This window comes from Dromiciops gliroides, chromosome 5, assembly GCF_019393635.1.
Source record: "Dromiciops gliroides isolate mDroGli1 chromosome 5, mDroGli1.pri, whole genome shotgun sequence".
NCBI lineage: Eukaryota > Metazoa > Chordata > Mammalia > Microbiotheria > Microbiotheriidae > Dromiciops > Dromiciops gliroides.
This window is the reverse complement of record NC_057865.1, coordinates 155,438,325-155,463,076: the sequence shown is the minus strand read 5'-3', so window position 1 is coordinate 155,463,076 and position 24,752 is coordinate 155,438,325. Positions and strand designations below refer to the sequence as shown.

The following is a 24,752-nucleotide window of genomic DNA, read 5'->3' as shown; positions in this document are numbered from 1 at the left end:
ATAAGTTTTAGGAATTTAATGTTTGCGTACTTTTTGAGGAAATGACTTTTTCCCTTTAAAAGCAACAGAATTCCTTTCTTCTTTGTTTGTTCATAGATTGTTTAGCTCCCTTTGAATTTTGGTTTATTTCCTGTTCATTTCTCAGAGTAGGACCCATGACACACTGTAGCCCTAACATACTTTGGTTGATTTATAAGAGAAACCAACCACTATATATTGTAAATTATCTGAGTAGACATCTCTGTTCCATTTGGACATTACAGACAATCCATTAGATATTTTATGGACCCAGAACCTGGGTATCATGAATGAAACATTGGAAAAATACTAAAAATGTTTCCTTTTCAGGGTATGATAAATTAAAAATGTACCATATTTAAAGCTCAGGATCACTATCAATGATCACTTACTAATTCCTATCATATGAAAGGAGTTATGTTTAGATAATTATTATGCCAGATATTTTAATACATTTAAAATAAATTTGAATAATTTCCCAAATTACTGCAGAATATCCACCATGTCATTATGGAAAAATTATAGATGCTTAGTACTTACTGTTTTCTGCTGTAGAATCCTAAATCTCAGGAGCCTGTCACCTTGGATTTCCTGGATGCTGAACTGGAGAATGATATTAAAGTGGAGGTGAGTTGAACTAATTGTTGAGAAAGGAACACTCAGGTGTGATGCCAAAAATCACTGTACTCAATAACCATAAGTTTATGCGTTTTCTTTAAATGGAAGTTGTGGGGGCAGCTAGGAGGTGCAGTGGATAAAGCACAGGCCATGGATTCAGGAGGACCTGAGTTCAAATCCAGCCTCAGACATTTGACACTTACTAGCTGTGTGACCCTAGGCAAGTCACCCCTGCCCCCCCCAAAATGGAAGTTGTACTCAGTTTCAGTGCCCTCTCAAATATAAGTCCCCGGTAAAAGGAGTACATACTTTCTCAAGAAGAGGATGAAATATCTTTTATCTCCTCATCCTTCTTCCTCAAAGTGAATACATAATAATTCTTTTACAATAACCTTAATTTTTAATTTTCTGCCATTCTCACATATGAATAGTTATCCACATAATACCCTACATGATATGGTAGAAGATGTGTGAAATTTGGAATCATAATGTGGCTTCAAATCTAAGTGTGCTGCTTAGGAACTGTGATATTGAGCAAGGTGATCTCTTGGCTTTAGTTTCTCCTCCAAAATGAAGAGTTTGGAATAGATGACCTCTAAAGTTCCTTCTAACTCTGAATTTGTGATTCTTTAGATTATCTTCCCCCCCAGATGAGAATGAGTTTTTACTCTTCTAAACTCTTCTATTATTTAGTACCCATCTTATGACACTAATCATATTCTCTCCAGTAGAAACAGTCCTTGGCAACAATGCCACAGGATATGGTATTGAAATAGGTCATTCATTCTGATCTCTAGATGCCTTTTGCTTCTCAAGTCTTACTTTATAAAGTCCTTCTTTCCTTACCTCCCCTAAGCAAGGACAGCCAAGATTCCCAACATGTCATCAAATAGAGTTGCTGGCACCACTGGCTTTTTCTTACACAGCATACAGAGCACAAGACAAGTAATTGAATGAATGTCATTTTATCACCAGAGTTGTAAAGATGTGTCATATCTCTGTTATTAGATTAAAATCTCCTTGAGGGTAGGGGTCGGGGTGCCGCTAGATGGTGCAGTGGTTAAAGCACCGGCCCTGGATTCAAGAGTACCTGAGTTCAAATCTGGCCTCAGACACTTGACACTTACTAGCTGTGTGACCCTGGGCAAGTCACTTAACCCCCATTGTCTGAAAAAAAAAAAGAAAGATATAACATGGAGGGTAGGGGTTCCATCTTATTCTTCTTTGTTTAGTGAAGAGAGACTTAACAGATTTACAAATGCAAGGGTTTTTTAATTGACAAGATTTTTAAAAATTAAAGAAAGATCCATCACTAAGACAGCAAAATTAACAGATTTTTTTACAAAAAAAAAATTTGGACATATTTTGATGCTTCTTTGGATCTGTGTAATCCCATTGACATTGCCAGTGAGATAGGTCATTGCCTCCATAAACTATGAGATTCTAACCCTCCAATACACTAAGTAGTTACTCCTAGATTTCTTTACATTATTTGAATACCCAAGAAATAGACAGAGTACCCATTTGCTGTTTATCTCTTACTCTTGCTTCATGATGACCATCTCTTTTTCTACTACTTTTATTATCTGATACAATCCTTTGCACCAGTTCTTTACAATTTGTCACTTAAAATATTTTGTATCCTACAGATACCAGTTACAACATATTCCACTGTCCTTTGGGGGAATCAACGATTTAATTATTCAGTCTATGGTATTCCAGTAATCAAACATACATTACCACCAGAAGAACAATGGTTTTGGGTTTTTGTTTGTTGTGTTGTTGTTTTTTTGGTGAGGCAATTGGGGAGAACAATGATTTTTAAATGACATTTTTACAAATGGCCTTGGTTATTTTTGAAAAGTTAATGATATTATGCTTTGTGAGAGGCAAAAAAAAATCTTGCAGCCATCCCAGTTGGTCCTTTTGACATTTCTCCATACCTAAGAGAATCTTTGTTGTCCTGACTGTTATGTCAATTTTATTATTTAAAAATGTAGGAGTGAATATACACTTATAATAATTACTTTGGGAGAAAATGGTTCTCTAATAAGCTATCCATAGAAAATATATTAATGAAGCTGTTTATTTCCATAACAGAAAAATATGTATTTGTTCAGGTGTTTCAGTTGTGTCTGACTTTGTGACCCCATTTGAGGTTTTCTTAGCAAAGATACTGGAGTGGTTGGCCATTTTCTTCTCCACCTCATTTTACAGATGAGGAAATTTAGGCAGAGTTAAGTAATTTGCCCTGTGTGACACAGCTAGTATTTATCTAAAGCCAGATTCAGTGCTTCTACCTAGCTTCCCTATTTCTTATTGTTTCCTTCCTGGCTAAAGATTGTTATCCAATGAAATGTCATGAATTACACTTTTGCTAGTTACATTTAGATTAATGAATGACCAAATATACTGTTATAAAGGCATTTTGTCCTCTTTCAGTAGTTTAAAATGTAAATGTAGCATGACAACTATCTTTCATAGATCAATCTCCCAAAAACAATTGCTGGTGCTAGGTCAGCTATGAGAATTTGTGCTTTATTTATTCTGAATATGATCGATAGACTTGCAAAGCCTTTTTGTAATAAACATAATTTATTGACAATGAACATGGTCTAACAAGGATCGTTCCCTTTTCTTTAGATTAGAAATAAAATGATAGATGGAGAGAGTGGAGAAAAGACATTTAGAACACTGGTTAAATCTCAAGATGAGGTAAGGCCTATTTTTTTTAAATTAAAGATTATGTAAACATAATGACGATTAGTTATATGTGTTGAGATTTTGGACATATACCTACATGTGTACATGACTTATGTATTAGAGATTTATAAATGTTTTAATTATTTATATACCATTAATATACTATAAACATGCAATCTAAAAGCATATTATAATGTATACTATAAAGCAAACATCATATACTAGTTAAGGTTTTTATGAAAAAAACTTCTTTTTGATATATGTAAGTTAACTTTAAAGGTATTTTTCAAGGACTTCTTTTAATTTTTTTTTAAATTAGAGAAAGAATTGATGGTATCTGAATATAGATGGAAATATAAATTTTTTTAATTGAGTTGAAATATTCATGCTTGTTAAAGATAAAGTTGCTTTGGAGTTTTTATTTTTTTAATGATTTCATCAACTAAGACATTCTTTTTTTTTTTTTTTTGCGGGGCAATGGGGGTTAAGTGACTTGCCCAGGATCACACAGTTAGTACGTGTCAAGTGTCTGAGGCTGGATTTGAACTCAGGTACTCCTGAATCCAGGGCCAGTGCTTTATCCACTGCGCCACCTAGCTGCCCCTAAGACATCCTTTTAATATACATGATCATATAATTCTAAGTCTATAAGCAACATAACACTTGGTAAGACCTTATTTTGATTCAGTGATTTGCAGTTACAAAAAAAAAAAAACATTCTTTTTCTCATTTGATTCTTACCCCCTTTGATGTAGGTAGTGCCTATATCATTAATGCCATTTTATAGATGAGGAAACAGGGCTTTGAGAAATTAATTGACTTGACCAAATGACACATAGATACTAAGTGGGAGAACAGAAACTTACTTACTTCTAAGTTCATTTTCCCCTCATTACCCAACACAGTATGTCAGGCTGTGCTTCCAAAGCAGAATCTTGAAACTGAGCTGTGACAGTCATTAGATTTATTTGATCAGCAAAAAAATAGAAGCTGGTTCAATTCATTAAGGCTCTTTAAAAGAGCCTTATTTTTGTTTGAAATGTTCTGATTTCTCAACTTATCCACACCTTGTGGGAGAATATTTTTATTAAATATTTCTTAGAAGACACCCTATTTAGATAGAAATAAATGCTTTTTTAAGGGAAGATAACTGGAATAACTCGATGGGGGTGGAATATTTCAGTTTCATGCCCCTCATTCCTTTCAAGTACATATTATCCTAATTATTATAGTTCTGGGGCATGGTCACAACCAAGATAATGCGAAATTGTGAAAGTTTAATTTCCTAAGTAGAGATGGGTGTTAGCACAGGCCAGGGGTCACCAAGGTTCTTAAGAGTTTCAAGGCTGCAGTTTGATAGTGTAGTTAGTACTAAGTAGTTTGGAAGCAACAAAAGATTCTCACGTGAAGGTCCACTCATTCCTAGACTACTTATATCTGTCATTTCAAAATTAAATAAAGGCTTTTCCTTTAAAATGGGGGTAAAGTTCAGTTAATGGAATCAAATCACAATTGTCCCCCCTCAAAGTGAATCCTGCAACCAGAATCCATTCACCCTTGAGAGACATTAGATTACTCCTTATCCCCAGAGACTAGCATAGTAGTCATTCTCAGACAGAGAGTGTTCTTTGTTTGTTTGTGGACTTCTCTTTAACCTCCATTTCAAGACCCAGGAAAATTCCTTCATTTTCTTTTGTCAAGTACAAAATTAAAAATGTTACAATCTCTTATCCTATCAACAAAGTAATAAAAGCTCCCCCCACGCCAATTCAAAACTTCAGCCAAGCATAACTTTTAAGTCCCAGTTATAAGATTGTGAAGAAATCTGTTTTATAGTGGCCACGTTGAAGGATTTGTGACAGCGGTTGTACTTGGGTTTTGTCTCTAAGTGATTTATATACTTTGTATGTAATGAGAATTACTTAACAGTAAATAACCTTTCTGAATCACATGGACTTGCTTTCCAAAATACATAATCAGCTAACAAGCAGGCATTTTAAAATTTTATTTCCATAAATACTTGGATTTTCTAATATTCCTCCACCTACCCACTGGATATAGTAACTTGAAAAGAAAATCATAACACTTTTAAGGCCATATGGTAAGAATTTGCTATTAGAGATTCTAAAGTTGGAAGACTATTGCTCCCTCTTTTAGCCAGGCAGACCTTCCATGTTCTGCCCTTCCCTTCCCTGCCTGACTTTATCTTTGGCCACAGTGCTTTTTTGGCGCAATCACTTGAAGCAAAAAGCTGCCTGGGAAGAGGGGAAGGTGTTGCAAGTCATAATTTAACTTTTCATTTAAGATTTGCAAAGTACCTTCTTCACAAAGTCCCTGTGAAATAACTATGCAACGCCATTTTTTTCTCCTTCTTTCTCTTAGGTTTTTTAAGCTCATATTCATTGCAAGATTGTCTTCACTGGAAAAAAAAAAAAAGATTGATTCTACTGAAACTGAATTTGTAAATCTTATTAGGAGATAGATTACCTGATTGACAGTTAACTACAAAAAGATCTGTGATATCTAGAATTGTCCTAGACACATTGTAGATGCTCATTAAACTTGTCAAATTTTATGATATCTGGAAACAGGCACATTTCTAAACATGGCCTTTAATGATTCATAGAATAATATAATATATACACATAATACATATGGAGGTGACCTCACTGCTTATCTCATTGCCATATATTTTATAGTGAAAGAAAATGAAGCCCAGACCTACCTGAGGTTGTGCCCCTAGTTAGGGCAGAACCAGGACAAGGACTAAAAGAGGCAGCATATAATAAAGATCAAAGGACTGGTTCCTTACTTCTAATTCTTCCTCTAACAAGTTGCATTTCCTTGGATAAGACAGAGGGTTTTTTTAAGGCTCAGTTTTTCCTCATCTGTAATAAAGAGTTTGAAATAAATGATCTTTAAGACAATGTGTTCTTTTCTTTTAAACCTACCATTTTATAATTTAGACTGGGACATAACTCGAGTTTCAGTTTCAGTTTTTAAAAGACTGATTCTTGTAAGTGATAGCATCATTAGTATTATTGGGTCACTGGTTTTGTTTTCTGTCATGTACCAACAGAATATTTTATTTCCCCCAGTTACATCTAAAAAAACTTCAATATTCATTTTTTTAAATTGATTCCCAAATTTTCTCTGTCTCTCTCCTTCCCCTCATCGAGAAGGTAATCAAATTGATATATGCAACATAATAGTTTAACATTATTTTCATGTCATAAGCCATGCATTCTTGAAATAATATTCCACAAAAAAAATTCAATGTTTTCATGCAGTTAGTTGAATATACATTTTTCAGTGTGGGTAGGACAAGAAGCTATTGGCGATGGTGTTTGAAGTTCTGTTATGTAATTGTTGTCTGGTACTATGCACTAAAGTATTTCCCCAAAATGTGCAAGGTCCACTAAGCACAATTGTGGGATTCCAAAGGTGAACATCAGCATTGTCTCTGAACTGTGTGTGACCAAGTCATTCAGTATATCTATCTATACAATTTTCTGCTTTAAAATAGGAAACTGTAATCTTATTTCAGCTCTGTGTTTACATAATAAGCAGTGAGCACTTGAAAACATTTTACTTGAGAGATGAATGTTAGATATATGTATCTTGATACTATCTCCTTAAGTTCAGGTAAGTCTGGAACATTCCTAACAAGCTTTCTCGAGGTAAAGAACAGAAGCCTGTGTTTGGGCATTTCAGTGACACCTTACCTACCTGCTGTGTGGGATAAAGATTTATGAATATATAATAAAATTCATATTGAATTACAGAACATCATTTTTATTATGCTGCTTTTAATGGATTTTGATGTTTATTCTGAGATGAGCATGTGTCATGAGAATTTAAACATCTTATCTTGGTACACTTGAATGTCAACAGAGGAAATCTAGCAGACCATTTGTCTTTATTGCGGATATCCCCTTCGATCCCTCTATGCCTGTAATGTTATTAATATGCCACAACTGGAGCTCAATTACAATATTTCAAGCAGGGTATAACTGAAATTGGTCCAGTGAGGAGCATTATCTCTGTTTATCATTTCTTAAGAACATTAAGACTAGCAAATATTCAAAGTTTAGCAATTTAAAAACCTAGTGGTTTCTAAATTAAAATAGCAAATAACATGGAGGTTTTAACTATCGTCCTCTTTATTGGAACCTGAGCATTGTACAAGATTATTGAGCTTTCCCAATGACAGTCAAGCCAAAAAACTACCAGCATACATACACAACATATGCATAACTCTAAATATATAGTTATATATGTGTGTATATATATATATATGTATATATATATGTATGTATATATATATATATATATATATATATATATATATATATATATATATATATATATATATATATATATATGTTTGACTATTTGGGAACCAAACTACCTTTAAGTCTCTAGATTTCCTCTATCATATAAGAAATATTGGTTTGCCAGGGATTCCCCTTTAGTAATATATACATTAAAATTGTATCTTTGAAGAATTTTATTGGTTTTGTGATGGGCATAATTTCTTAGCCTCACCATCAAATGTTTTTGTTATTATTTAAAAGCTGGGAGATGACACAATTTTGTTGAATTGAAGAAATAATCCACTCTGGTCATTTAGTTATATTAAAAACATAAAATTCTTCCTACATCTCTCTGTTACTAATCATTATATTTCCTATTGCTAATAGAAGAGCCTCAGATACCTTTCATAAACTCAGTTTGAAGCAATGGAATCTATCCTTTGGGGTAGCTTCACCATTATCATCATTGTCATCATTAGTACCACCAAAATAGCAATGTGTTCAACACAGATTTGGAATGACTAATCATAGACCATCAACCATTCAACTTAAATAGATACATAGCCTATTCCTAAAAATATTCTAGCATGCCCAAGATTTCAAATATTCCTATGATAGTCAATTCTAATATTTCACTGCTTTTAAGGACTTTTCAGGAGGTCCTTCCTTATACGAAATCAGACACTTAGTATAATTTGCCATTCCCTCCCCGCCTCCCCCCCCATTACAACACTAGTTATTTTGAAATAATTGATGAAAGATTTCAACAAAAGAGTCTGGTTTCCACCCTTTAAAAATCCAAAACAAAACAAACAAGCTTTAAGAAACAGAGGCTAAGTAAAAAGAACCTTAGTTAGGAAGAGAAACGGGGCCATTACTTTCTAATGTGAAAGTTACCATAAATCGTGTACATTTTACAATTTTTCTCCCCCCCCCATTAATGCCTAATAGTCTTCATCATTGTTCCCTGAGAGATGATGAATAAATGTAAACTGAATCAAGCCACACATAAATGAAGATACAGTTTAAAGACTAAGGAATATGTCAGTTGGTATTGGAAGTCTTTTCTAATATGCTTCACTATTGGACTTTAATAATTGTGTTAAACTTTTTCTAGCGCTATATTGACAAAGGAAATAGGACATATACATGGACTCCTGTCAATGGCACAGATTACAGGTAATTAACTCTTTAAGTTTTATAAAAGGAGATATCTTCAAATATAGAATTTTCAAATGTAGATACAATATCTATAATCCTGGATTTTTTGGTTTTAAAAGATCTTTCTCAAATGTTCTCTGTATGTCTTACGAAGGTAGTTTTTCTCAATATAAATTAAATGATGAAAGTAGTCCTTTCTAATACCTCTACAAAGACTGGAGATAATTATATCTACCTCATAGGGTTATTGTGAAGATAAAATGAGATGGCATATATAAAGCACTTTGCAAAGTGATATAAACCTATATATAATGCAATATAAATGTCAGTTACTAAGATTGTTATTCATAGTAGTCATTACTTCTATGTACACAACAATGTATAGACATAGGACAATTTTCTAATGTAGAAATAAAACAATATGCTATCATTATCTTAAGTCTGTATGCTAGTAAAAATAAATACAAAGAGATTCAGACTATGTGATTCTCCAATTTTTCTCCACAGGATTTTCTACTTTTCAATTTTCCCTTAGATTTATTAAATAATGGCTACAAATGAACATTAAAACCAAGTCAGGCCAGACTCAAATTATGAAAAACTTAAAAATTCAATTTCATTCCTTCTCTTACTCTTTGTAGTAACACTGCTTTCCTTGTTCTCTCACTCAAAGGGTGATGATGCACATGGGCCTTGGAAAATTATACTAATTTCAATATATCTAATTCTCCTGCAGTCAAATAGGAACAGCTCTTATTTCAAACTAAATTCCAAAGCATACAAACCTATATTTCTGTATGAAAAGGTAAACTATAATGGAATCAACCTCCACTTTTATTTCAGAAATTATAACAAGGAAAATGTTTAATGTGATTGTACATATATAACCTATATCAGATTACTTGCTGTCTTGGGGAGGGGGGAGGGAGGGAGAAAAATTTGAAACTAGAAATCTTACAAAAACAAATGTTGAAAACTATCTCTACATGTAACTGGAAATAATAAAATACTTTTGTGGAAAAAAATTTTTAAAAATAAAAAAATAAATAAACTAACAAGAAGCTCCTATGTACACAATTATGAGCAACTCTGCTCCTAAAGTTATTATATCTTTATACCATTCCTCACACATTATACACCTTTTAAAGTAAATGTCTAAGAAATAATTTATCAGTGTTTTGACACCACACAGAGTCACAAATCCTGTGGCAAAGTAGGAAAATCTCAGGTTGACTCTTCCAAGGATAAAATAAAATATGATTGTAGAAAGGCAAATAGTTATAAAGTTAATATACCATGCCAAATTCTATCTTTTGCAAAACAGTTTCTGTTTATGATAAACTTGTAAGTTTGGGAGGGGAAAAAAAAAAGATAGTCAACTCCTTTTTTTTTTCTTTCCAAAATGCTAGTTCACTATACAATGATCTAACTATGTGTTGGGAAGACTGGAGTTCAAATGTGGCCTCAGCAATTTACTGTGTGAATTCGGGCAAGTCAATTAATCTCTATCTACTTCAGTTTAGTCGTAAAATGCAAATAGTAGCACCTCCCTCTCAAAGTTGTGAGAATCAAATAAAATAGTATCTGTAAAACCCTAAACACAGTGCCTAGAGCATAGTAGGCAAGCAATAAATGCAAATTTCCCTCCTCCCTTCTGTACGTCCTTTTATAATACCCCCTTTCCCCACCCCCACCCCCTACACTATCTCTCTCATTCCTCATACCTCATACTAGATCTTCAGACTCTGAACATCCATAGCACTGGTAATACTCTTACTTCACTTGTCATTAATAATAATGATGATGATATGTGACGGGCAGTATGCTAAGTGCTTCACAATTTTTATCTCATTTGAGCCTCATAACAACTCTGTGAGGTAGGTGCTATTTTAATCCCCATTTTATATATGAAGAAATTGAGGCAAACTGGGGTTAAGTGACTTATCCAGGGTCACACAGTTACTAGGTGTCTGGGGCCAAATTTGAATCCAGGCCTAGCACACCACCCCTGCACTATGACCTAACAAGAACCAGAAAAATTTATGTTTTTAATGTTTGTGTTGTTAACAGTAGCGAGCACAGAGAACCATATATAATGTCTACTTGATAAATATCTATTGCATGAATGAAAATTAATTCAAGTATAAATTGTGATTTGGGTAACTATTAATTTCTGACAAATTGTCAAACTGTGAAAAGTGCAGTGGATCTACCACTTTTATTAAGAGGATTAATTACATGCTAATTTCTAGAGAGCTAATAGCATGGGGTTGGATTGTCTTCAAGAAATTTAGAAAGTAATTACCTGGGTAGCTAGGTGGCACAGTGGATAAAGCACCAGCCCTAGATTCAGGAGGACCTGAGTTCAAATCCAGCCTCAGACACTTGACACTTACTAGCTGTGTGACCCTGGGCAAGTCACTTAACTGTCATTGCCCCGAAGGAAAAAAAAAAGAATTTCCAGGGAAAGAGACCTGGAAATTCTAACTACTGATATATAACTTCTTTTATTTTTTTTTCATTGCTTTTTCATGATCAAGAGCCTTAAGCAGGGAACAAGAAAAAACAAATTCGACTTCTCATAAGAGAAGCTGTAACCAAGAAGCTAAAAGTATCAACTATCAGAGACGGTATAAATGGGGGAAAACAAAACAAAAAACAAAATACCAAAAAATACCTACAAGGGTTTTTGATGGAAGCTGTGTTCATGGTGTGAAGTGCTAGAACCATGTGTCACAAGCTTTCATGTGAATAACAAAATAGTGTTCTACTTAAGTAAGAAAAAAAAATGTATAAATCTAGCTGACAAAATTTGTGAGGGATGAACTATGTAGCTATACCTAGGGTTTTACATTTCTTTATATCTTGCCCTAAAGGTATACAGCCTTTATCTTCCATTAAGAAATATTCATTGAGGGGCAGCTAGGTGGCACAGTGGATAAAGCACTGGCCTTGGATTCAGGAGGACCTGAGTTCAAATCCAGCCTCAGACACTTGACACTTACTAGCTGTGTGACTCTGGGCAAGTCACTTAACCCTCATTGCCCTGCAAAAAAAAAAAAAAAGAAATATTCATTGAGCACTTACAAAGTATGATGTATTATATACGAGGCAGTTAAGAAATACAGATGTAAATAAGAGTAGACCTTTTTTAAATGTCATAAATAGTAGTCAGCAGTTGTTAATGCTCAGATGTTTAAATGATATTGCTATTGTGAAGCGCTGTTGAGCAAAAAAGCATCCTGTATTCTGTCTGATTTAATTAAAAATGCCAATGGGAAAAACCAGACAACAATATTTAGAGCATAAGAACATAGTCTTAACAAAATGCTCCCTCTGGTGGCTTCTAATCTAAATTACAGGCATAGTGTCTAAGCATTGCAAAACACAAATCTTTAAAGTGAAAGTGAATATAAGATAGTAGTATCATTGACTATAGGTTAGGTTTTTTGTTTTTTAGCCACTATAACTGAAATGGAAAGGTCTGGATTCTATAGGATTTTTCTAAATGTCATATCTTAATTGACCAGTAAAGAAATAGATTAACATGAGCTCCAAATACCAATAAAGATATATTCTTAGCATGTCTATTTAAAACTTTACTAGTGCTTCTCATGGGCCTTCATAACATTGTCTGTAGTTGATGAAATATAATCTAAATCCACAAGATTTATAATATTTATAATAGCAGCTCTATTAGACATAAGGCTATAGTTTTAATTAGTAGCTTCTAGAAGCAATATATGCTAATAGGCAAGTCAAATTGGCCTAATTTCCCTAGAGAGGAATTGGTGGGAGATTATCACCAAATATTCAGTAATTCTTCTCTGTACTTTATAAATGGCAAGTGAATCATTAAGGGTCATCTTGCTTCCAGACTGGTTGCAATGCTTATTTTCATTTTAATTTCTGCTGCTACATATAGGAGGAAGTTACCTTTAAAAATGAAGAGGGGGGAAGATTTTCATTAATATTTTATTCATCTGACCTTTTTCCTTGAGGAAGGTTTATGAAATCATTTAGTGATTAAGAAAGGTTTAGGAATTAGAGTGAGCATGATAATATCTTGCCTGCCTAATTATACTGTAGCAAGTGATTGCCAGTCCTCTTCTTTGGAGTTTAGAATACAAATGACCTCAATATTTCTATCCTCTATGTTGGCAAATTCAGGGTTCTCTGTATAATACTAGGAATTATCCAAAGAAAGAAGAATTGAATATAAATTTTCATCGGTTTTCCATGTTTGGACTAACTACAATGTGATAATATGCAGTTAAAATTAGAGATGAGAGGTTTGGTCAGCATTTGGAGTCATAGGAAAAAACGAATGAGGACATTATCCTAAAACTGGAATTTAGCATTGTATGACAGAAGAGCAAAATTATTTTTAATTCCCCACTATGAACTGGGGAAACCAATAAAAATGTTCACCTAAAAACAGTTCGATGATATACAATGGAAATAACCAGAATAGTCTACTAGTGACTATCAAGACTGAACATTTGAAGCCAAGGCCTGTAACTAACTCCAAATTTTGGAGCTAAAAGTCATTTCAGAGAATATTTAATTCAAGCTCTACATTTTATGGGTCATGAAACGAACTTAAAGTATATCACAGCTAGTTATTGCAGAGCCAGATTTAGAGTTTCTGATTCCTACTGCAGTATTCTTTCTGATAATAATATCAGAAAGGTATTATGTCTCATTGTGCTGTGTGTTTCCACATAAAGTTATAGGCTCAAGACTGTTTATTCTTAGGGTAAAAATCAATGAATTTAGGGATTTTAAATATGAACATTTGCATAGCTCATGGGAAGAGGCATTTAAAAGGGACATCAATTATTTCTGCTTAAAATTGGTTGTCCAAGGAATTTTGGAGGGCCCCATGTTTGTTTTCTGACATATAGTTTCTGTCCATTTTTCTCAAGAAAATTTAAATTCATATAATGTTGCAGTTTTTGGTGTCAGAAATGGCTTTGGGGGATTTAGGGTAGACAGGGTCAACAAAAATTAGCTAGTAAAGGCAGTAGGAGAATTACATGTGTAAGTATGTATTTGAAAATTATATAACATCCTAATATTTGAAAAAATTCCAAAGTACTGTCAATTAAAATCTATAAGAAAACATTGAGCTGAGTTGTCTCCCTCCATGAGAGTGTAAGCTCCTTGAGGGAAAGGACTTTCTTTGTCTCATGTCCAGAACTAAACTTGAAATGTGCAGCACTAAATGCTTATTAATTGGCTTACTCAAGTCAGTGTTGTTTTTTTTTTGGGGGGGGGTGAGGCAATTGGGGTTAAGTGACTTGTCCAGGGTCACACAGCTAGTAAGTGTTAAGTGTCTGAGGTCACATTTGAACTCAGGTCCTCCTGAATCCAGGGCCAGTGCTCTATCTGCTGTGACACCTAGCTGTCCCTAGTGTTATTTTTTTTTAACCATAATAGTGCTTAGGCTTTGGTTTACATCTTAACTATAGCCATGCTCCTATAAAGTGCCAAGTATGGACAGGGGTTTGGCATCCAATATAGTGTTATGTCAACCAGACTTATTACATATAGTATAGCAATTGCTTACATTTACATGATGCTTTTTATTTTGCAAAGCACTTTGATCACAATAATCCTGTGAAATAACACACTCACTTTCTATGAGAAAACTGAAGCTCACAAAAGTTAATGAGTCAACTGTCTGAAGTCACACATATCTTAAAAGACACCAATCTAAAAAAAAACTTCTGAAGTCCACTAAGGAAAAGAGTCCAAAACTAATCTATCATCTCAGCAATTTTTAATGACTAAAGGCCTCAAAGTCACAGAGTTGTCCCTATGAACTCTCTGTAGTTTAATATAAATCCATAGTAACAGATGTTGGAACCTTCCTTGACATAAAACTAAACCATAAGTCCAAAGGTACCCATTCCTACTGTGATTTGAAAAACTAGGTACCTTTTTGAAACCCCCAGGTAGGTGACATTTTAGTCAGATAGGCTTTTGAGCTATTATTGTATTCTGTTAAACCACCTATGACACAGCCTGAGACAATTATGTAAAAAACTTTTTTATTAAATGGCAAACTACTTCTCCTTTTGACAGAAAAAAAACCCTATGAATACCAATCTTTCTAATTGCAAAAAACAATGTACCTTAAACCTAAATTCTGTAATGGTGTAGAATGTAAAATCATCCTAGCCTGACATTTATTAAATTCAATATTTTAAACAAATATCAATTAAAATTTTTTTTTAAAAGAAAGTTTAGTCCAATCCCACTAATGTCCATTCCTCAGATTGTTTCTTATGGGACCAAAAGGGAAAAATGAATTAAATATTATATTTGAAAAATACTCTTTTGTATTTTTTTCTCTAGTTTCCTTGTCAAAGCGTTTAATGTCTATAGAATGTAAGCTCCTTGAGGGCAGGAATTGGTTCATTTTTGTCTTTGTATCCCCAGTGCCTATCACAATTCCTGGCACATAATAGGTGTTTAATAATTGCTTGTTGAATGAATGTTTAATCTTGACTCCAACAAGGAAGGAGTGGTGGCAGAACTTTGGATTCTCCACTCAGTCCACTGTGTCTCTTTGTTTTGTTTTTCTTTTGTTTATGCTTCTCTTGTTTCTATTGCAGTTTGGCCTTGGTATTACCAACCTACAGTTTTTACTATATAAAAGCCAAAATAGAAGAGACAATAACTCAGGCCAGATGTAAGTACTGTGAAAGAGACTTCAGGGTCTGATCATTATCTCCTAATATCAGATTTTGGAACACATTTAGCTTATAGAATACATATGGAATACATAAAGCTTATACATTTCAGTAGGTGTTATTACCAAATCTATAGCAATGATTCTAACCCATTCCAAACATGCAAGGAACAAGAAATATTCTACATAGATAGAATATGAGCAGGTACTCCAGTTTCACTGGTAACCCCTACTGCCCTTCCCTGCCTTGCTATGTGCTTATAGAATCATTGCCTCGCTGTATCCTCTGTTGCTGTCATTTTAAGGGTCTGCTTATGGCATTAAATGTTCCACATGCTAAATATTAACGTGAACTCAACCCATAGTAATGTAATAAAGCTTTTTTTTTTCCTTTGGTTTGGTTTTGCATTTGGCAATGGTGATACCGCGCTTCAAATTTTATACTTTGCTTAAATAATTAAAATAGTAACAGCCTTAGGCTTTGGTTTGCAGATAAGCTTTGCTGTCATGTCTTCTAAATTATAATACATATGAATAGCTCTAATAATTTGACTGGATAAGATTTTGTCTAAGTAGCTTTCAGAATGTAGTGTGAATTAATGGTACTAATGTCCATACTATATTCTTATCCATAGTTGTTTTTAAGATTTGTTTTGATTGTAATGATATTTAGTTAAGTAAAAATGGCCATCATATCCTCTTAGCCTGTTTCAAGTACTAATACTAACTTGATAGAATGTGTGTTCAGAAAACATTTTTTTTAAAAAACTGCTTATAAATTTCACCTAACAAATAAGTTCCAATTTCTACCACTTCTTGAGTCAGCACCCCATTCTGTCCTAACTGCCCTTGCTTTGGGTACTCTATATGCTATTCCTCAAAAAAACTGCATTTTCTCTAGTCACTTGATGGGTACTAGGTATGATGGTCTTTTAGCAACCAGCAATTTTGCATGAGTTATTTATTTCTTAACGTGATGAAAGTGGGAGTAATGAGTGTAATTTTTATAATTAATAAATGCTTCTATTTGTAGACATATTCCTTGGTGTTGCACTTGCATCTAGTAACCTGCAAAACAGACCCTTGAAATAGCCACAGTACATAGAGGGTACTTTAGCAATAAGTGACAGTACATACTTTCCAGTCTTCAAAAGATGTTTGTCTTTTTTCCAGACTACAGCTGTACATAAATGAACCTTTGATCTATGCACAATATTTTTATTCAAGAAGCTCATTGAATAAAATATTGTTTGTGACCCCCTTTGCTTTACCCTCTTTTTTTTTGTTTCCTGGCTTTCTCTTTCTGATGGATTTTCACAGCAAAAAAAGTCAAAGTGAAGGGCAAGTATCTTCTTGTTGCTCAATTTCTTTCCGTTTAGTGCAGTTGAAATTTTTCACTTATTTCTCCATTCCTATTGGATACTTTCCTCTGTGTTCCTCACTTGTTAGATTTTCCCACATGACCATTGGATATTTGATGTGATAAAAGGGGGTGGAAGGGGGAATATGCTTGTGTCTTCCTAAGTGACCTATTTTACATTCACATTGTCATTAATTTTGAATCTTTTTTTGGTTGTCATTAATTTTGAATCATTTTGGTTTTATAATTCTCCATGTTCCAGTTCATGTCATTGATAAAGTATGTTATGTATTCACTGGTAATATTAGCTTATGCATGAAAGTCTTTTTAAGAAACTAAAGATAAAATTTTGTGACATCTTAAAAGAAATACAGATCTAGTATTTTTGTAGATTTCAATTCTATGAGATATTGTCTGTATGATGTTTATTTAATGACAAAACCTAAAGATTTAGAAGTATACTAAAACATGGGTGGTTCCTTTATTTTATTACTCTATTAAAAGTATAAGTATTTTCTCCTTGTATTATAAAACTGAGCGATAAGTCACTGAAGTGGTTAAAATATAAAGAGGTAAGTAGATTAATCTCTTAATATATTACTTTGCTTACTAGGTAATACTTTTAAAGTGTCATGTTCTCTAGACATGTATGTGTTCTCCCTGAGCTTAGGTTGTCTTTCTAATATTGAAACTTCATATCTGCAGATTCAGAAACACTGAAACCTGAACACTTTGAAGAATCTGGATATACTTTTATAGCACCAAGGTTTGTCAGTTTCCTGATCATGAACATAGATAATATGAGAAATGTATATGCATAACAAATTTCAATGTCATAACATACTTAGAGTTGTTTTTAAAAGTAATACTTGATTTAACTATGTTATAAGGGCAACTATTTTTCAAAGTATCAAAAGAGATCATATATTTAAGTATTTTGTTAACACAAAATGCTAAATAAATGAAAGTTAGTAATGACCATGGGAGTCTAATCCTATGAAAGCAGAATCATCTATTTTGTAATCCATTTGACTTTATAGGGTTATATAGCTTGTAGGAAATAGAATCTTTATGTGCTTTTCCTGAGAGACGATTGTTACATTATGACCTAAAACATCTCCCTCATTTTTTATGTATAAACTCATAGACATAATCCCAACCACAGTTCTTTCCTGTTCTAACTTCAGCTACTATAACAATGACAAGCCTGTAGCACCTTAGAATTTTAAAAAGACTTTTATCCCAATGACCCTGTAAAGTAAGCAACAAAAATAACATAACCTCCATTTCACAGAGAAGGAAACTGAACATCAGAGAGGTCACAGCACTTCTAAGTTTCTGAAACAGAATTCAGACAAAGAACTTCTGGATCTTAATCCAACACTTTATTGAAACTCACTTTTATAGACCATATTGATGAAAACTGGAAATTTAACCCCCTTTAAGGCAGTGTTGTATCTTAACTACTGTTTGCAATGATCATTATTAACCCGTTATTCGCAACAAAATTCCATTTCATTACACCCCTTATTTAATAAATAACAAAAATGAAAAAAGCTGAAAGAATCTGAATCTGAATTATTCCATTAAATGAGTAGTAAGATCAATTAAATACACACACACACACACACACACTCTTTCAAACAATTATCATCTTTTCTCTTCCCTTTACCAACAAACTTCTTGTATAGTATTTTACATTCAAAACTGTTGTAGGTATCAATAAAGGGAATTAAGAGATCATATGAGATAATTACACTCCTCTCAGTAAAATACAGTTCTAGTCACTTTCTTCACATAAATTTGTAGTGGAGCACTAAGTATGCCCTGACAATTTCCTCCAGTAGGAGTATGCATCTTTATACAAATACTGAGGTGGGGGAACGGGTAGGTGCTCTGGAATAGAGTTTAGTGGGAATAACAATATGTAAAGCTAATAAATTGAGGAATTTTGAGATGGAAGAGAGTCTATTATTTAGGGGGGGCGGGGCAATGGGGGTTAAGTGACTTGCCCAGGGTCACACAGCTAGCAAGTGTCAAGTGTCTGAGGCCAGATTTGAACTCAGGTACTCCTGACTCCAGGGCTGGTGCTTTATCCACTGCGCCATCTAGCTGCCCCCGAGAGTCTATTATTGATATGGTTGATCATTAGGCTGAAGGAACAGTTGAAGCCAAAACACAGTGATGGGTTTGAAGGATAAGAAACTGAAATGATTGTACAAGAGATTTGAGGGGAATGAGAGTGATCAGTAGACAACACTTGTTTTCAGAGTCAAAAATGCCAGGTGGATGAGCCACCTGGTGTCTTAGGGCCATCCCCTACTTAAATGTAAGATGTTTAAAGGTAGGGAAGTTGTCATGTATCTTCTAAATCTTCAGCATGTAGTAAGCATGTAGTAAGTTCTCCCAATAAATATCTAATTAAAAAACTGTTCTTATCTATATGTTAAATAAACCTAACGCAAGGGTTTTTTGTTGTTGTTGTTGTTTTTCAGAGAATATTGTAATGACTTAAAACCATCAGAAAACAACACTGAATTTCTCTTAAATTTCAATGAGTTCATTGACCGTAAAACACCAAACAACCCATCATGTAAGTGTTTGTGCCTTTGCAGGAAATGTTGTGGGGGTGGGGGTGGGGAAGATATTTTAATTCTTTCATTATCCCATTAAGTGCTGATATTTATCTTTGATTTATTGATTTCTTTAATGGACCTGTATAAAGAGCCGGGCTTTATTTACACTTAAAGAACTTAATGTGAAATTTGATAAAAGATACTTTTCCAATTGTGGAGTTATGGTATTTGCAGTGATTAAAAAATCAACTGGATCAAGATTTTCCAACTCACTGAAAAATACCAAAACCATTTGAATTATTCTCAAATCTGATATAGTATGGTTAAGGCTTGCATTTTCAGTGTCTAACTTTTTTGAGTCGAGCCCAGTGTCATCCTCATAAAAGAAAAAGAAGATCCCCCTTCCAATATATCTTCTAAAATTAGTTTCAATACCAGTGGAAAAGGGGGGAAAAGATATCTATAAAGAATCCTCTCTGTTTCTAACTTTATTAACCCCAACTGAATATCTGTCTGAAAGAATATGGTTCAGTAATTTTGCATTTGGAGGATAATCATTTGCTTTCAAACATTGTGTTTCAGAGAAATAGGGACTTGAATTTAAAACCAATGCATCTTTCACTTTCAGAGGGGATTACCTCTTTGGATCATAGGCTATACTTTATATAACTCCTAAGAGATATGTACATCTTTATCCCTTAGAAGAAACTTTAAGATCTACAATTCCCTTTAAAGTATTTGCTTTATTACAGATAAACTGAGAGTAAAATGCAGTATGAGCTGGAAAGGTATATATAAAAAAGGAAAAGTCAAAATGCAATAAATATACATTTATGGATCTGTAATCTCATCATTGTAGGCACTCTGTCCTTTGCAAATAACAATTCGTCCACACCTTCTCAGTGAAAGAAATCTCAGTCCAAAAAAAGAATATGTTTTTAAAACTCATCCCAATCTCCCATACCCCCATTTTCCATATAGAATGTTTGAGTGATACTTTACCCGACCCTTAAATTTGGCTTAAGTACAGGTCTAGGAGTACAGAAATATTCCAGAGTCAGCAATATAAAAATACAACATCCTTTTAATATTGTAGAGTTTCAGAGGAAAAGGAGAGACTTACCAAACATGAGTACTGGGCTAAACCCTAGGGATACAAATAGAAAAGTAAGACAGACTCTCAAAGACCTTGCATTCTAACTGGGAAGACAAGACATACCAGAGGTTTCAGATTGAAGTCAGATGAAAGAGTCCAAGAGTCCTTAAAGTGTGGTAGCATTGCTCATATATAACAAATATCCTTCTTCTTGAGTTAATCTATATTGACTATGCCAATTTGGGTTTGGGTTTTTTTTTTTGAGCAATATAACCAGTTGTTCCATTAACCATTTTCTAGAAATATATAGGTAATAGAGAAGCAGCATTCTGCTGTAATACAGCAAACTATGGCCCAAGCACTAAATACCATCCCAGCTACCTATAATTTGTAGTCTGTGAGCTAAATAATTTAGAGGCTGAACAAAAGGAAGCAGTGAGCAGGATTTTCTCTTTGGGCTGCATAAAATGCTCTGTTGTTGTTCTGTCATGTCAATCATGTCAGATTCTCAGACTCCATTTGGGGTTTTCTTGGCAAAGGTATGGGAGTGGTTTGCTATTTCCTTCTCCAGCTCATTTTACAGATGAGGAAACTGAAGCAAATATGGTTAAATGACTTGCCCAGGGTCACACAGCTAGTATGTGTCTGAGGCCAGATTTGAACTCAGGAAGATTAGTCTTCCTGACTCTTGGCCTGGCATTCTATCTACCATGCTACCTAGGTGCCCTTTTACAAGTGCTCTAACTTTATTTCAGATTCAGTCTTGAATATTTTTTTCTATGTGGCCACGGGCAAGTCACTTAAGTTTCCTAAGGCTCTGGTGATTCTCTCTGACATTTATTAAGCAATAGATGATTTGTAACTTGCATTGGCAAAAGCAATTCCCACAATGACGATATCACCAGTCCTTGATACATTAACCTATAGGAGAAAAAAAGTTTAAGTGAAACCCTGCCTGATGACTGAGACTGTTGGTGATATCTAGTTTGGTTGAATATAAACCTCACTCAAATCATCATCCAGTATTTATTAAGTGTTCTCAGTGTTCAAGGAACTGTGTTAGGGGCCTAGTCACACACATGCAAAAGGGAGACAGACATTTTGTGCCCTCAGGTAGCATACATTTAACTATACATTCAGCCTGCTTACATCAGAGATGTAATACTAAATATTAACTTTAAAGAGTAAGCAGCATAGTATCCCTTGCAGGGGTACAAACAAAACATTACTATGTAATCAAAGACATATTGACACCATGGTTCAGTTTAGAGAGGTGAAGAACCACCCCCTCCTTTTGCTTCTCATTGCCGACATCGCACACTACTTAGAAATTTAATCTCAAATAGGAAGTTGTCTATAGAGATTGCTGCTATCCTCTATTTCTCCTAGGAGCAAAGAGAAAAAAAGTTCAATTTATATAGTGTTTCAAATTTTACAAGGTCAGCCAAACATCCATAGAAATTAACTTCCACTGTGAAAAGGGCAGTAGTAATATTTAGGAATCTCGAACCAAACTTATAATTAAGTAGGTCTGCCACTGTTAATCTGGTTTGATAAATTCTTTGGCCAACACACACACACACACAAAAAAAAAAAACAACCAAAAACCAACTAATCCTTTTTTTGTTCTGCTTATTATAGAGCTTATCTTAGTTCCTAAAGCTTTAAAAATCTTTCAAAACCAAGGTAAGAAACAGACTCACTGCATCTGTATTTTTAAGGGGCATTAAGTAGAGGCAATGAATCATGAAAAAATTTTTGTTACCCAACATGATTTATAAATGACAGGAAGTCACTTTTAGGTAATGTCTTTTATATTGAAAATACTGGGGGCGGCTAGGTGGCGCAGTGGATAAAGCACCGGCCCTGGACTCAGGAGTTCCTGAGTTCAAATCCGGCCTCAGACACTTGACACTTACTAGCTGTGTGACCTTGGGCAAGTCACTTAACCCCAATTGCCCTGCAAAAAAAAAAAAAGAAAGAAAATACTGATGGACCCTTATTCATATTTAGATTTTGCATTTTTTTATTTGTCCATCTGTGATAAAAGTATTTTTCCTTACATCACCCATTAGCTTAACTCTGCTTTGCTTAAAGTAAGAGAAAAAAAGTAGGATCATTTCTCATTAGGAATATCTTAAATCAGGACAAAAAGAATTACCGGCTTGATTCAGAGATCATTCATAAAATAATAATTAAAAATTAAGACCATGTAAAAAAAAGTTTTTTTTCCCCATTTATATCCAGGATAATTTTTTCTATGCTTAGGCAAACAGCTTATATAAAGCAAGGATTCCTTCTTCCACTCACCAGATGACCTGTTAAGTCCTTCCAAGATAAGAAGAATCTATGGTCCTTCCCCCCAGCTCACCATGTATCAGGGAGCTACAAACTCTATGGTTTTAGGCCTAGGGTTAAGGATCAAAGTGCTGAGAGAAGAGGCCTAGCTGACATTTGCCCAAGCTGCAAGTCCTCACATTACTATTACCTCCTCCTGATTTCTTTTAACCAATCCCCTCTCTCTGGGACAATGAGCATTCCTGATAATTCAGAAACATAAAATAAAAATTATTTGTGGCCAGCCATATGAACAAGTAAAATATTTACATATAGCTGTTTTCAAAAATAAGTTGGGGCACAATTTTTTTTTAACAGATTACATTTTCATTAGTGATTCTGATAATACTGTCAATCTTCTATATTTATTTTCCCACAATTAATGTCTTACCTTATTGATCAACAAGCCAAGTATAGCTATGACTTTATGAAAATCATCACTGACAGCAATAATAGTCAACCAAACGCAGATGAGTAAGACTTAAAAAAAAAAAAAGAATTGCAGTAAAATTTTATTTTGCTATATTAAATCACTTTACAGGAATAACCTTATCAGTGTAGAATTCTCACACTACTTATTTATTATTAAAGTTAATTTATTGACCTATGAAAATGTCTCTATAATTGCCATATCAGATATTTATGGGTTTAGAACGAATGACTTAAAGAATGCCTCAATTCCCAGAACCAGTATAAAAATGATATTATTTATGTGAAATGGGCTGGACAAGAAAAATTCCAATAAATAACACTTAATGCTGTGTGTGTGGGTGTGTTAGCAACTGTAGTAGTCACATTTAATATTATAATAAATGGGAAGACTCGGCCTGGAAAATAATTAAAATACAAGACAAACTGTTAAATTACTGTTAATTTTATTTACATGATTAATTATCAATGATTTTCCAAAAAGAGTCTTTCCTAAAATGAAATGGGTTTCTTGAGTGACAGGAAAGTTGACTAACATAAGGTTACATTTAGTCCTCTGGGGGAAAAAAAACACTATAAAGAAGATACCTCTATGAAAATCAACAAAAATACTTGCTTTAAAGTTTGACTTTAAAGTAGCCAGGTTGAGATTATTTCTCCACTACAGAGTAGATAATCAGAAAATTCCAGGTATTTCCTAGCAAATAGAGTCCCAGTTCCTTATCTAGGAATGAATATTAATAAATATTAAACCTGTGAGTTGAATGAAACCTTGGATGGGCCATGTATAACACACTGGGAAATTAACCAAATTATTTAGTCAGTGGCTGTGCACTTGCTACCCATTCAGCATTGCCCCCAGTAGGTGTTTTATAGTTCTGGGCTTATAATAACAATGTCCTAAATTCAAATCCTGATTTAGATATTACTAGATGCATAATTCTAGGAAAGTTCATCTCTCTAGACCTATTTCTTCATCTGTAATAGGAGGGGATTAGACTCAATGTTTTCTAACGTCCATTATAACTCTAAATCTATTGATACATTGATAATTTCACAAGTAATATTCGGTTTTTGTGGTATAAATCCTTTAACCCAGGGAGAATAACTGCTTTTTATGGCTCATTTATGCCTAAATAAAAGGGATGAAAAAAGACAACAAAGCAAATTACTTTTCCCCTTCCTTCCTCAACATGGTTTTCCGAGTTTAAGTTCAGGTGTTTAGTTTCTTTGTTGTTGTTTTTGCTTTTGTTTGTGCTTATTTTCTCCCTGAAACAAACAGAAATAGCCAAACCTAAAGTGATCATTAGTAAATGTGTCAAAAATTCTTACCCTATTTGAAATTTAACATTGTTGTGGGAAAGGAAAAAGAAGGTTAAAAAAAGAGTTATAGGAAATTAATGGGAAAGTGAGCAGACAATAAATAGTTTTTTAATAA

General features: G+C 33.8%; 1 protein-coding gene across 4 annotated transcripts in view; it reads left to right on the top strand.

The window, feature by feature from the left end:
- CACNA2D1 (calcium voltage-gated channel auxiliary subunit alpha2delta 1) overlaps positions 1 to 24,752 on the top strand; it is a 720,406-nt gene that overhangs the window by 658,035 nt on the left and 37,619 nt on the right. For 2 of the 4 annotated variants that reach the window (XM_043965810.1, XM_043965812.1), the window contains 7 exons: positions 574 to 645; positions 3,280 to 3,351; positions 8,773 to 8,834; positions 15,440 to 15,516; positions 16,837 to 16,857; positions 17,582 to 17,642; positions 19,372 to 19,469. In XM_043965810.1, coding sequence (XP_043821745.1) covers positions 574 to 645; positions 3,280 to 3,351; positions 8,773 to 8,834; positions 15,440 to 15,516; positions 16,837 to 16,857; positions 17,582 to 17,642; positions 19,372 to 19,469 — 463 coding nt within the window. The remainder of the gene's footprint in view (positions 1 to 573; positions 646 to 3,279; positions 3,352 to 8,772; positions 8,835 to 15,439; positions 15,517 to 16,836; positions 16,858 to 17,581; positions 17,643 to 19,371; positions 19,470 to 24,752) is intronic. The other 2 variants (XM_043965811.1, XM_043965813.1) reach the window with 1 other exon arrangement.